This window comes from Hyperolius riggenbachi, chromosome 11, assembly GCF_040937935.1.
Source record: "Hyperolius riggenbachi isolate aHypRig1 chromosome 11, aHypRig1.pri, whole genome shotgun sequence".
NCBI classification, from domain to species: Eukaryota; Metazoa; Chordata; class Amphibia; order Anura; family Hyperoliidae; genus Hyperolius; species Hyperolius riggenbachi.
Window position 1 is genome coordinate 183,805,095 of NC_090656.1, and position 14,041 is coordinate 183,819,135.

The 14,041-nt window shown below is 43.1% G+C and overlaps 1 protein-coding gene across 1 annotated transcript in view; it reads left to right on the forward strand.

The window, feature by feature from the left end:
- The window catches only part of SLC12A4 (solute carrier family 12 member 4), a 135,468-nt gene that overhangs the window by 51,199 nt on the left and 70,228 nt on the right, over nucleotides 1-14,041 (forward strand). Inside the window, exons 3-5 of the mRNA XM_068261427.1 lie at nucleotides 1,813-1,944; nucleotides 9,044-9,190; nucleotides 11,596-11,650. Coding sequence (XP_068117528.1) covers nucleotides 1,813-1,944; nucleotides 9,044-9,190; nucleotides 11,596-11,650 — 334 coding nt within the window. The remainder of the gene's footprint in view (nucleotides 1-1,812; nucleotides 1,945-9,043; nucleotides 9,191-11,595; nucleotides 11,651-14,041) is intronic.

Here is a 14,041-nt window from a genome sequence, read left to right on the forward strand (position 1 = left end):
GAATCGCTAGATGTATGGGGAACTTTATTATTCAGAATCTACTAATTGTATGAAGATCAGATCGTTTGTTTATATTGGGTGTTGGTGTGGTGGATCACCTTGAAAATATTGGAAATATTGGTATAACATTTTATAACATTTACCTAAATCTTTCAGTTATATAAACAACCACAATCACAAATCTAGGGTTAATTTTTGTGAAGGCATAGTAATGAAAGCAGCATTTCAAAATGCATGCGAGCATTTTTTATGTATTTATTTATTTTAATTCTGTATCCTTAGCTCAACTCCGGTCCTGTCAGGTCAGCAGTAGTTGATTTGGCAACAGGATTGCAATGGAACAGTACATGTTTATAGGTAAACAGAAGACAGATTACCTGTTCATGTGCAAAACAGAAAAGAAACGCGCGCACACACACATCACACCCTCACGCATCACTAAAATGGGCTGAAATATTTGTTTATAGAATCCAGCAGTTATTTTTCTCCTGCAAGGCAGCTGCTGTTCACCCCAATTCCTGCTACATGGACTGTTCTTGGATTCCTGTAACACACATTTACTGTAGTGATGTGTTGCTAAAATAAACTAGATTTCCTAAATGATTATACTGATATGTTGGCCATGTTAATTATGACTTTATTGAAATGCTACTAAAGTGATGCTGAAACGAACTTAAAAAAAAAAAAAAAAAAAGCTGGTTTCTATATAGATATCTGACTTGTGGCTTCAGACTTGTCTTAAATTTACAATAGCGGTCCTTTAAGGGCCCTTTCACACCAGAGGGATTTTTCGGCGTTTTAACGCCACGGCCGAAGTTGGCGTTTTGCTAGGTAAAAGTGCATAGACTTTCATTTTACCTTTCACATCTAACTCGGCGTTTTGGAGCGTTGCGTTTCAATGCTCCCAGGAGCTTTTTCAGGGCTGTTTACAGCCGAAGTTGGCTGTTGGCGTTTCAATGATAGTCAATGGAAAACGCCAACTTCAGCGTTTTCAAAGCGTTTTACAGCTAACCTGTTCACTTATTTTTATAGAAGAAAAAAAAGGACGTTTTCATATAAGCTGTAAAACTCTTTCAAAAGGCTTTGAAAACGCTTTGAAAACGCTATGTATTGGCGTTAAGCAAAAGGCTGACTTTCAGCCTTTTCTACCACAGCCTCTAGTGTGAAAGAGCCCTTAGAGTTAAATGATCTACTAGTGACTATTTTGTAAAATGGGGGGGGGACTGGAACACCCAGCTGAAACCCAAATGCATGGAAACTCCTTGGACTTGAAATGGGATGCTTACATCACTTCCTTCTGTGTATATATACATGACCTGCAAGTATTTTCCCCACTCATGTTTGGTCCACTCTAGACCACAACTGAAGCCATATTGGAGGTGAATGACTAGATCATCAGGGAAGCCATATTGTGGAGGAATGGGGAAAGCACTAGACTCTAGGGAACTGTAGAGGGGAGGGAGGAGGGTTACTAGACACCAGGCAACTGTATAGGGGAGAAAGGGGGATGCAATAGACACCAGGGAACTATGTAGTCGAGAGGTGGGAACTGTATAGGGTAGGGATACTCCACAGAACTGTATAGGGGAAAGAGGAAGCCATTAGGCACCAGGGAACTTTATTAGGGAGGGCAGTGGTCACTAGACATTGAGGCTTGCCCTCGACTTGGTCCCATTTTTCAATTTCGGCCACTTTGTATTTGAGTTCAACACTCCTGATCTAGCTAGAGATGAATAGTGTTTAATAAGACTGCAGTGTGCTTGTTAGGAACAGATCTCACAGCTTCTGTCTGTCTGTTCATACATTTTCCAGGAGGAACTGGACGTCAGACCGAAGGTTTCTGCTCTCCTCAGTCGCTTAGTAAACTATACCAACCTGACACAAGGTGCAAAGGAACATGAAGAGGCAGAAAATGCTGAGGGGATTCGCAAAAAGTTGACCAAGGTAAGTCCTTGCTGGTTACACCTCACCTCAAATGAGAGGAATATGGAGACTGACCTATTTATTTCTATTTAAACAATGAACCTTGCATGGCTGTCCTGCTGAGCCTCTGCCTCTAATACCTGGTACACCCCATGCAATTTCCTGTCAGATTGTTGGGTTGAATTGATAATTTCCGACAGGTCCAATCAGGTTTTCGATCGATTTTGTATAGAAATGAATCGAACAGAAAAAATGAAAAATCGACCGGTAAAACGATTCGAAATCTGATCAAACCTGTCAGAAATTGATTCAGCTGCTGATCTAACAGACAATTGCATGGTGTGTACCAGGCATAATACTTTTTAGCTGTTCAAATCTGTCACTACTTTACTTGATACTGATCCATAAAAGGGATCAGAAGAGATCTTTTCACACTCGGTAAGTTGGCCACATCACCGTGACTGCAGGTAAACTTGAGCCACTTGTGGTCATAAAGATTGCTATTTACGGTTTGATTGCTTAAAGAGACTCTGTAACAAAATTTTGAGCCTTATTTCTTCTATCTTATATGTTCCTATAGCTGTTCTAATGTGATCTGGCTTACTGCAGCCTTTCCTATTTGCACAGTGGCTGTGTTATCTCTGTTATATGATCTAATCTTCTCTCGTCTGACGGCTGAGGCTGGAATGTGTGGAATGTGCTGCACTGCTTGTCATTGGCAGAAGCTATACACACCCTCTCCAGGCCCCCTGCACACTCTGTATGACTCGCACACCAGAGCTCGTTCAGACTATACGCGCTGCCGTGCGCATTTTGGCAGTGTAGTGTGCGACACGCAAGAACGGTAGAAGGGCTTAGACAGCCCCTCTACCGTTCCCATCATAGTTTGCGCTATCGCGTGCTGCATGCATTTTTGGGAATCGCAGCACAGATCCCATTCATTCTAATGAATGGGATCTGCAGCGCATAGTAGCGCAGATGGCGTGCGATCAGACGCGTTGCGTTCCGATCGCACAGCCATCTGCGCTAAATGATGTGAACAAGGCCTAAGCTACTCTCAGCGTATCAATTGCTATGTCTTTTGTTTGTGAACACTGCATAAAAATGGCAATTACAAGCCAGGATTGCAGCAGGGAGTGGCAGAAACAGCACAGAGGGGCCCAGGAGAACATAATGAATAGAATGGTATGCTTTTTATTGTAAGAATTTTACAGTACAGATTCTCTTTAAGGCCAGGGCATTGCTGCTAACGCTTTGAAATGACGCTAGTACTTTGTGCAGTGAGCCCCAGAGCGATTGCTATGATTTGGAAGCCCTGCATTTGCGATTTAAAGTTTTTTTTATACTTGCTGTGTCCCGATGTCCAGCTTCCGGTCTGTGACCCCGCCCACTAGCAGAAGAGGTCATAGCTCATAGGTGCTTATCTAGCTCCAGTTAGAGACGTTCCTGTGACCTCTTGTGCTAGAAAGTGGGGCTATGAGCGAAAGCCAGGTATCGGAACAAATAATGTGTTTATTAAACTTTTTTTAAAAAAAAACTCCAAATTGAGGAAAAATCACTTTTGGAAAGTGTTTCAAAAGCAATTTTGCAGTGTACATATCCTTTGCATTGCAGAGCAAACGCTCCCGAAATGCTGCAGGACCCATGATTGCAATTAGCCCTAATCGCAATTGCTCTGGTGAGCTCCACTCCATGCCCTTTGGCAAAGCGCTTTTTGTTATCACCAGCGATTGTTGGTGATCCAAAACCGTTGCCAAAAAGCTCTCAAGTGTGTCCCAGGCCAAAGAGTGCCCTTGTGGGCAGTAAAGATGCTTGTGTCTCTGCTAAATTTAAATAAGTGTAAATCGGGGAAAGGTAAGATTTAGCAATGGGAAAAGACTACATAGTTTTTGAATAATGAATAAAAATGGCTTATTTTTACAAATAAGTTGTGTTCATTAAAATTCCTCTTTTTATTCAACTCCATACTTATCAGTGGCGATACTTGCACTACCTTACACTATTTTAACACACCACTTGCATTATACATCCCCCGCTTCCACCCCAAGCTCCATTTACACAATGCAAACCCCTCGTCTCAGTCATAGCACACTACTCCACATCCTGTAATAATTGATACATGTAAAATCGGCCCCGGGAGACTTGGGCGCAGGATACAGCCGGTATATGGCTGATCCTGCTGTTGCATAAGTTCCCGGCCACGCTAAATAGAAATGGCCCGCACCCCTGATTTTCGGTTCGCGAACTTACGCAAAAGTTCAGTTTGCGCGAACTTTCTCAACCGCAATAGACTTCAATGGGGAGGCGAACTTTGAAAACTAGAAACACTTATGCTGGCCACAAAAGTCATGGAAAAGATGTTTCAAGGGTTTCTAACATCTGAGTTTTTACATGGATGAGTGGGATAGACGCCAAAAGTCCCGGAGAAAATTCTGGATTTGACGCAAAGCAGCGTTTTTATGGGCAGAAATCACATTGAATGCTAAATTACAGGCCTGAAGTGCTTTAAAACATCTTGCATGTGTATACATCAATCAGGGAGTGTAATTAGAGTACTGCTAACACTGACACACTGAACTCGCTGTGTAATGCACCGCAAACATCTGTTTGTGTAGTGACGGCCGTGCTGGATTGGTGCGCACCGTGGCCAGAGTGCAGGTCGTGGCGGTTTTCAAGCCCATATGGGCGCCGGGCTGTGGTCGCTCAATGATGGAACAACAGTGACTGTCCAGCTGATCAAATTTGGTCTGCCCACAATGAAGCAACGACCTTATTATCTTGGGTGTGCCTCCCCCGAGACACTCACATAGCCATCGGTCATTGCTTCATTGTGATACGCAAGGCCCTTCACCGCGGCAAGGTAATTATCAGGAAGGGGAATTGGCACATGTACATGCCTTTTTTGTTTTGTTGCTGCAGTGCAGCCAGAAAAATTAGGCAGGCATGTACATGCACCAGAAAAAGTAGTATAGCGGCCGCTGCTAGAGGAATCCACCTGGAGTCCTGAACTCTGTTAGTGGTGGCAGAGAAGGCAGTCAAGTGGCCTGCGGGCAGAGGTTCTGTGTGGGGAGCGGCTTAGTTTTGGGGAAGGCAGTCACATGGCGTGCAGGCAGAGATGCTGTGTGTGTGGGGACTGACTTGGCCTTCGGGCAGGCCTGACCATGCTTTGCAGACCAGGCATCCATGGTCAGATGGACCCTTGACCCAACGCTGTGTGCCAGAGGTGTCACCACTTGCCTTTCAACATCCCTGTACAGTTTAGGTATCGCCTTTTTTGAGAAAAAATTGCGGCCTGGTATCTTCCACTGCGGTGTGTGGCTTTTGCTTTTGTGTGCTACTTTTCCTCAGGCGATCATCCCATTGCAGTTTGTGCTTTGTAATTATGTGCCTTCGTAAGGTAGTTTTCCCTACGCGGGTCTTGGTCTTTCCACGGCTCCATTTTCGGTGGCAGAGAGTACAGATGACATTGCTCTCATCTGAGGCAGATACACAAAAAATTTCCACACCGCTGAGCCCTGGGGTGATGGCACTTTGGTGGTAGCGGCCGACTGAGTGTTAAGTGGGGTGCCAGAACCAGAGCAGGAGGAGGAAGATATGCCATGCTTCCATGCGGAAGCTGAGAAAGATGAGGTGTTCAATAGTCAACTACGTCCTCACAATATTTGGGGTTGATGGCACATGCCTTCTTCTGAACACTGTGTACTTTGGTCGAGGGCCGCACAAAATCACGACAGCGCGACCTCTAACAGACCTGCCAGATGGCCTGCCTCTGCCTTTTTGTTTTGTCCATATTGGGGGGGATGAAGTGAAAGGTATGCACTGACTTGACCAATACAATGTGCAGTCAGTCACACAGGTGCAGTTAACAGGTATGCACGGAGTGGTATATCACACTGCGTGCACTCATGTAGGTAGGTGGGTACACTGTGAACAGGTAGGTATATGCAGTAATGGGTATTACAATGTGCACCTGTAACACACAGACTGGTACCGGACAGGCACAGTGACACTGCGTGCGCTCACGTGGATAGGTGGGTGCACTGAAGTGAACAACAGGTAGGTATATGCAGTGATGGGTATTACAATGTGCACCTGGCACAGTAGTAATTATACCACCAAGGGGTCAAAGGCCAGCTGCGACTGACTGACAGGGCTGTATATAATGCAAGTGGGCCACACACAAAAAACAAAAACAAAAAAAAAACAAGATTAGCTCTCAAAAGAGCTGTTGAGGTGTGCTTTTCTAGCAATAAGAATCAGCAAGGAGCAAGCTAAGAAGCCTACAAGAGCCTAACTAAGCTCTCCCTATAGGTCTCTGCACAGCCGCTATCTCTTCTCTAAGTACTGCAGGCACACGAGTGAGTCCAATGCCTGATGCTGCCTGCCTTTTTATAAGGGCGGAGTGGCTCCAGGAGGGAGTGTAGGGAAAGTAGCCTGATTGGCTACAATGTGCCTGCAGACTGATGTGGAGGGTCAAAGTTGACTCTAATGATGTAGTATAGGAGGCGAATCGAACAGCCATAACGTTCGCGTTCACCGGTGAACCACCGAAGTTCGCCGGGAACCGTTCACCTGCGAACCGTTCAGGCCATCTCTAGTGCTAAATACTATTCCCCCTCCAGGCCGCCATTGATGGTGGGGAATTAAATAATTATTGTGTTTTAAAACTAACTTCATCTCCGTCTTCTGACGGTGTCTGAGTTACTCTGTGTGCACTGCTATAGCTGTAATTCCTATTACGGTCTATGGTGGCAGCGGCTGCACCCAAATCTACCTGCACTCGCCTGTGATAGGTTTTCCCCCCAAGTAACATGTCATCCTCCTCCATTTGAAGCTTAATCTCCATTATCAGTGTTCCCCAACCCTGTCCTCAAGGCCCACCAACAGTGCATGTTTTGTAGAAATCCACAGAGGTAGTTAGCTCTGGTGAGACACTAATTACCTCACCTGTGCATGTTTGTGGTTTTCTGCAAAACATGTACTGTTGGTGGGCCTTGAGGACAGGATTGGGGAACCCTGCTCTAGATTACCATTAATCCAATAGGTAAAAACACACCCTCTTACTACTTCTACACCCCAGTCATTTCACCTTCCAGTTTACTACCCCTCATTGACAACAGGCAATATCCCCTTCAGCTTCTCACCCTCCCTCACCACGTGCTAGTTCTCCCACAGCTCCACCCTCCTCCCCAGTTCCTCACCTCTCCGTACAGTGAGAGACAACCCAGTTATAGGTTAGCCACTCTTCAGGACTGCAATCCTTGCACTCCCCCTTGCTCCAACTATATTTCATATCGCTCTGGGCCACCAACTAACCTGATATTCCATGCAGCCAAGCATGAGCCATTTTAGTGTTTGGGATAGCTTCACACATCATGTGTCATTGGTGGCAATGGAGAAGAGCATGGGACTGTCCTGGTCAATGCTACTACCCTTTGGATGGGAGATGTGGTCAGCTGAATCTATGGGGTCACAATTTAGAAGAATGGCAAGCGGACAAACTTGGTGAACTTGTTCTCGCAGCAAAAACTATCTCCAACAATGTTGTCATGCATACAGGGACTATGGAGGGTGTCGTCCACAAGAACCAGGATTACATTAGCAATGGATAAATTTGGGGTGCCTACAATGAAAACATTTGAACCCTCACCTAGATATATTCCCCTGGTCTTTTGATTATCAAAGCTTCTTTTACATAGTTAGTTTTGTCCTCCAACATTGATGCACCCAGGATCGAGTGATGCAACCTCCTCTGTGATACTGAATCGCTAAGATGTTGTTTTGCCCTGAGCAGCAGTGAAGCAATGAAGGTAACCCCCCATCACCATTCCCTGTTGGAGTTAAAATGTTTATAGAAGATGATCGCTGTGGAAATCTTGTCCCCCCTACAAATTGTAATACATTTTACAAACTTGTCAAATTTTAGCCAAAATCCTGTTATTTATTTTCTTTATTTAAGCAAATTTGAATTCTGTAATTTCTCATATACCTGTAAAGTTTGGTTTAGCTGCATGTTTAATGCTCTGTACTTAAAGAGAATCTGTACTCTAATATTCTTACACTAAAAAGCATACCATTCTATTCCTCATTTTCTCCTGTGCCCCTCTGTGCTGTTTCTGCCACTCTCTGCTGCAATCCTGGCTTGTAATTAACAGTTTTAGGCAGTGTTTACAAACAAACTAACCAGCTTGTGATAGGCTCACATAAACAGAGTGTGTGAGTCATACAGAGTGTGCAGGGGGCCTGCAGAGGGTGTGTATCGCTTCTATCCAATCACAAGCAGCCCTGCACATTCCACACATTCAAGCCTTAGCCCGATAGACACGACAGAGGAAAGGAGATAAGATTTATTCCAGAGACAGTGCAATTAGGAAAGGCTGCAGTAAGCCAGAGCACATTAGAACAGGCATAGGAACTTATAGGATAGAATAACTAAGGCTGAAAAATTTGTTACAGAGTCTCTTTAACTTGACAGATGAAATTACAGCATGAAATTGTTCCTCTTTAGTTGTAACCCGTGCCCAGGTTCTGGGGGTGCGGAAGGGGGGAAGGGGGCTTGTGAGGTTTCAGTGGAGTTCCATTTGAAACCATAGAAGTTCAGCAGAGAAAAAGTCCATGAAAAATCAAGCAATATTATCCTTTTAAAAACTGGTTTGTGGCATGAAACCTAATGCTGTGAATACATGGCTCGATTCTGAGCTGATAAGATGGTTAGATCATTTCCGACATGTCCGATCACCATTCGATCGTTCTGCCTCTCGATTCATCATTGAAGTGAAGTGAATTGAAAAAAGAAAAAGAAAACGCGTAAGATAAGAGTCCAGCGGGCAAAACGATTGGGCGCAGAATCGAGCACCAGAATCGACCCGTGTATTCCCAACATTAAGCTCACTCATGTTTAGTACTATGTATCCAGTCATGCATCTTTCCTGGTTTCTCTAGGGCAGGTACGCATGAGGCAGTATACACCCCCAACCCATGAATAACCAGAAAATTAATGACTGAACTGAGGAAGTGCTCAGAGGAAACTAACACAAACAGGGGGAGGACATACAAATGTCATGCAGATAGTGTCCATGCAAGGAATTAATGGTATGTGATGTCATTTCCTCTTCTACAGTCGCCTAGCATGGGCACTCTGATGGGCGTCTACCTTCCTTGTCTGCAAAATATTTTTGGCGTGATCTTATTCCTCCGACTGACTTGGATTGTGGGAGCGGCTGGTGTAATGCAAACACTTCTAATTGTTCTCATTTGCTGCTGTTGTGTAAGTAGACCTTATGAAGATAATGCTTTCGTGTGATTGAAATAAAGTTTTGAATACATGGAAATAGGAACAAACCTCTTGAACATATTCCATCTGTATGACATTATTTACCACTAGGGATGGTGCAAGAGATGCAAATAATTGAGTTGATGCATATTTATGCAAATGTAAATTTCTAATGCAAATCTATTTAGCATGAAAATGGTCCAGCCAAACCTCACCTCGGCTTCATTCCATTGGTCCATTTTTCAGCTGTATACATTTGGATTAAAATTAGCTTTTTTTTGGGGGGGGGGGGGGGGTGAAAGATGAACTCAATACATTGGGTGTATCCATTTTTATTTCAGACTAGTAGACCCAAGCTCGTTTTAAAAACGGGCTCTAGGGCCTGTCCACACATTCCTTTATTAATACATCAGGTATAAAAATGTTGATACCAACATTTGTATAGCGCTTTTCTCCTGCCGGGCTCAAAGCACTTGAGAGCTGCAACCACTAAGTGCTGAGCCGCACTGCTGAGCACTTTATGATCTGTTTGCGCTGTGTTTGCATTTGGGGAAAAGCACTCCCACTGACTTGCAGCAAAATAGCGCTTAATCCTGGGAGCTACATGTAGCTTCCAGGACTAAAGGCAATGAGAAACGATGGGATCAAGTGCAGCATTTGCGCAAACGGCAGTAAAAGCAGGTATGGACATTTAAAAAGTGTTCTCTATTAATTTGAATAGACAGTACTCGAGTTTGCTCCACTGTCATCATTTATCACCGGTTCAAAGCCCATTTGCACCAGCCCTTAAGTTTGTAGGTTGCAAGAATTTAATAAACTGTTTTTTATAATTTTTTTTTTTGGGTATTTTATAGCCCATTCTACTCTGTGAGAAAAGTTCTCTCCTTATGTAGGTGTACACACGTGTTTTTTTTTTTTTTTTTTAATTATTATTTCTTTCGTAATAGTGGTCCTTTTAACTACTTCAAGATCCCTGCTACGCATATCTATGCCCCTGTAAAGTTCACTTGCAGATCAGGGGCGTAGATATGCGTAATTGGATTACTTGCCAACACCATTCCGCAATCCTGGGCACGCTTCCATTCGCCTTCTTCGCAATACCACCATTTTGTGATAGGTGAATGGAAAGCAGCTGTTCCCAAAGCCCATCACTGTGCCTGTGATGAATGAGAGACTGTGGCAGCGAGACCCCAGCATTCATTCGTAAAAGAAAACCGCTACACAGAACACTACCATGTACTGTTCACAGTACAGTACACAGGATTAAGTGTGGCCAAAAAGTAAAAATACACCCAAATACATTTATTACATATAAAAATAAATACATTTTTAATTGTTTAACCCCTCTCACCCCCTACCCCATAGTTACCCCCCTACTCCATAGTCACCAAAATAAAACGCTTGTAAAAAAAAAAAAAAAAAAAAAAATACATCATCGAATAAGAATGCACACATAGTAACCTTAGGGACTTTGTTATATGTATGTCATGAGGGTATATTACTGTTCTTTTTGTAAATAAAGGCTTAATTATTGATGTAGTATTTAAAGAGGAGCTGTTAGGTATAAGGTCTCAGAGAAAATAAACACATATATCAGTAGCTAAAGATTGGCTGTACTTACATTACATATGCATTTCACTGTCCACGTTTGGATTTCACAGAATTTGTATATAGTATATGCAGAGATAGATGCTCCTGACAGCTCATGGCAGGCTCCATGTTTTTCTGTCAAATGTGTCGTCATGTCCTGCCTGCTTCCTGATCACAGATAAGCTTGTACTAAATAACACAGTGTGCAGTGAATATTAATGAGCCATGTGGCTAGGAACAATAGCTGACTCCTGCAGTGTAGTCTGCCCGAGATTTATCAGTGCTACGCGATTACAAGCTGCTGTAAGGTCTCATTAGCAGCCGAGGGGAGAGCCCCAGAATGCTTTGCAGTAATATGCGGCTTGCGTCTTCTTAAGAATAACAGACTTGCTGATAAGCACACATCAAAGGTAACTGAGATTTTTATCTTCACTAATTGCTTTTGGGCTTCCTTCTAAACTGTTTAACACAGGAGAATAGAGGTTTAAATTAGCTTCTGCAGCCTGACAGTTACTCTTTAAAAAAGGAAAAAAAAAACTTTATTTCCAAATACAATAATTTTGCCATACATTTTACCAGGGGCATAATTTGTAATCTGTAATACCAGGACAAATGGGCAAATAAAATGTGTGGGTTTTATTTACAATAGCACATTTCATTTTTAAACTGACTGAAAACTGAGAATTTTTTTTTTCTTCTTCTTCCCTGTAAAATGCATATACAATGAAATAATGCTTAGCAAAAGGTACTGCACCACCAAAAATTCCATCCTTGTTTTTTTCATGCCTATTCTTTCTCTCTTCATTCAGACGTTACTCACAGCAATTTCAATGAGTGCCATCGCAACGAATGGTGTTGTACCAGGTAACCTTCTCATACATAAATTATAACTAGTTTAAATTTTTTCTTATCGCAGATCTGGCTGACCATCTCAAGCTGTACTGGGGGAATCTATTTCTAGTCCTTTTGTAAAAGAACGGTAGTAAAAATAACATCAGTAAGATCCTTTTTTTTTTTTTTAACAATTTTCACTTTTAAATTCTTCTCCCTGATTTAAATTCTGAACTTTATCACAGGTGTCAGGTGATCTCTGCAGTTTTTTTGTTTACTGAGAGTTCTAAAGCCAGTAGAAAATCTGAAAGCCAGTAGGAAACCTGATCTCCCAAAATACGCATGGGTGGGGTAGGAGGGGGACAGAGAATTTCAGCATATCTAATTGGCCTAGGCGAACTGTGTTACTAACAAAAATGCTCGTTAGTGCGTCACTTTTAAAACCGCTTGCGCTACCAGAGTACCTTGGGTCACGCTGGAAGAGTAATCCAAAGTACACCCTGCCGGTAGTAACGGTAATATTGTTGTGCGTTGTCTGTGCACAGGAATATTACTGCAGTTTAGTGCATCAACCCCTGTCTGAGCAATTCCTCTCTCATTCTGTTCACTTAAGATTGCATGTGTATGGAAGTCCCTAAGGATGCCCAGACATTTCTCGATGTTCAGCATCGATATCCAGCAGGTTCAATCATAATGATTGAATCTGACAGATATTGATGCCGCAAAAGGGCCGTCTAATCAAGAATTTGAATTATTGGTCCGAAATTGATCAAAAGGACCGATATCTGGGTCGCAGGGGCTTGCACCCCCATTTAATTGGAGAGGCAACTATCTGGCGCTAGATTGACAGGTGTATGGCCACCTTAAAGCCTCTGGTTGCTTAAAATGGGCCCTCCAGGTGATGAGCTGTACAGGAAACCCTCTTTACTCTATAGTTAATCACTGGAGCCCAGTGGAGAAGAATTCTGTGAATTTGACTATGTGCAGGAATTGTTACCTATACATGTTGCCTACTTTTTCCTGCAAGAGTGCTAGGTGGCAATATAGCACCACTGTGTTGCTGCACACTGCTTTGGGTCCCATATTTTGAATTCCTGCATACATGTCTCAATGTGCATGAGCACACAGCAATTTATGATGTTGCGCAAATAAGGCAAAGCATGTATGCACATACAGACATGGGCAGCTACCTATTTGGGTATACGTTTAAAAAAAGGCCCTCTGGGAAATTTGGGCAACGTAATTAGCTGCTAGAAGACTATTGGTAAAATTACCGATATTCTACTACTGGGCAGTGGTAAGTCAATTTTACTGATATATTACTATTGCTAAACCTAACCTTTTTCTCACATAAGCCTTCCCTATGCCTAAAAACGCACACACAGCCACACACACAGCCACACACACAGCCACACACACAGCCACACACACAGCCACACACACAGCCACACACACAGCCACACACACAGACACACACACACACACAGCCACACACACACAGCCACACACACAGCCACACACACACAGCCACACACACACAGCCACACACACACAGCCACACACACACAGCCACACACACACACAGCCACACACACACACAACCACACACACACACACACACACACACACACACACACACACACACACACACACACACACACACACACACACACAGCCACACACACACAGCCACACACACACATAGTTACATAGTTACATAGTTATTTTGGTTGAAAAAAGACATACGTCCATCGAGTTCAACCAGTATAAAGTACAACACCAGCCTGCTCCCTCACATATCCCTGTTGATCCAGAGGAAGGCGAAAAAACCCTTATAAGGCATGGTCCAATTAGCCCCTAAAGGGAAAAATTCCTTCCCGACTCCAGATGGCAATCAGATAAAATCCCTGGATCAACATCATTAGGCATTACCTAGTAATTGTAGCCATGGATGTCTTTCAACGCAAGGAAAGCATCTAAGCCCCCTTTAAATGCAGGTATAGAGTTTGCCATAACGACTTCCTGTGGCAATGCATTCCACATCTTAATCACTCTTACTGTAAAGAACCCTTTCCTAAATAAATGGCTAAAACGTTTTTCCTCAATGCGCAGATCATGTCCTCTAGTCCTTTGAAAAGGCCTAGGGACAAAAAGCTCATCCGCCAAGCTATTATATTGCCCTCTGATGTATTTATACATGTTAATTAGATCCCCTCTAAGGCGTCTTTTCTCTAGACTAAATAATACCAGTTTATCTAACCTTTCTTGATAAGTGAGACCTTCCATCCCACGTATCAATTTTGTTGCACGTCTCTGCACCTGCTCTAAAACTGCAATATCTTTTTTGTAATGTGGTGCCCAGAACTGAATTCCATATTCCAGATGTGGCCTTACTAGAGAGTTAAACAGGGGCAATATTATGCT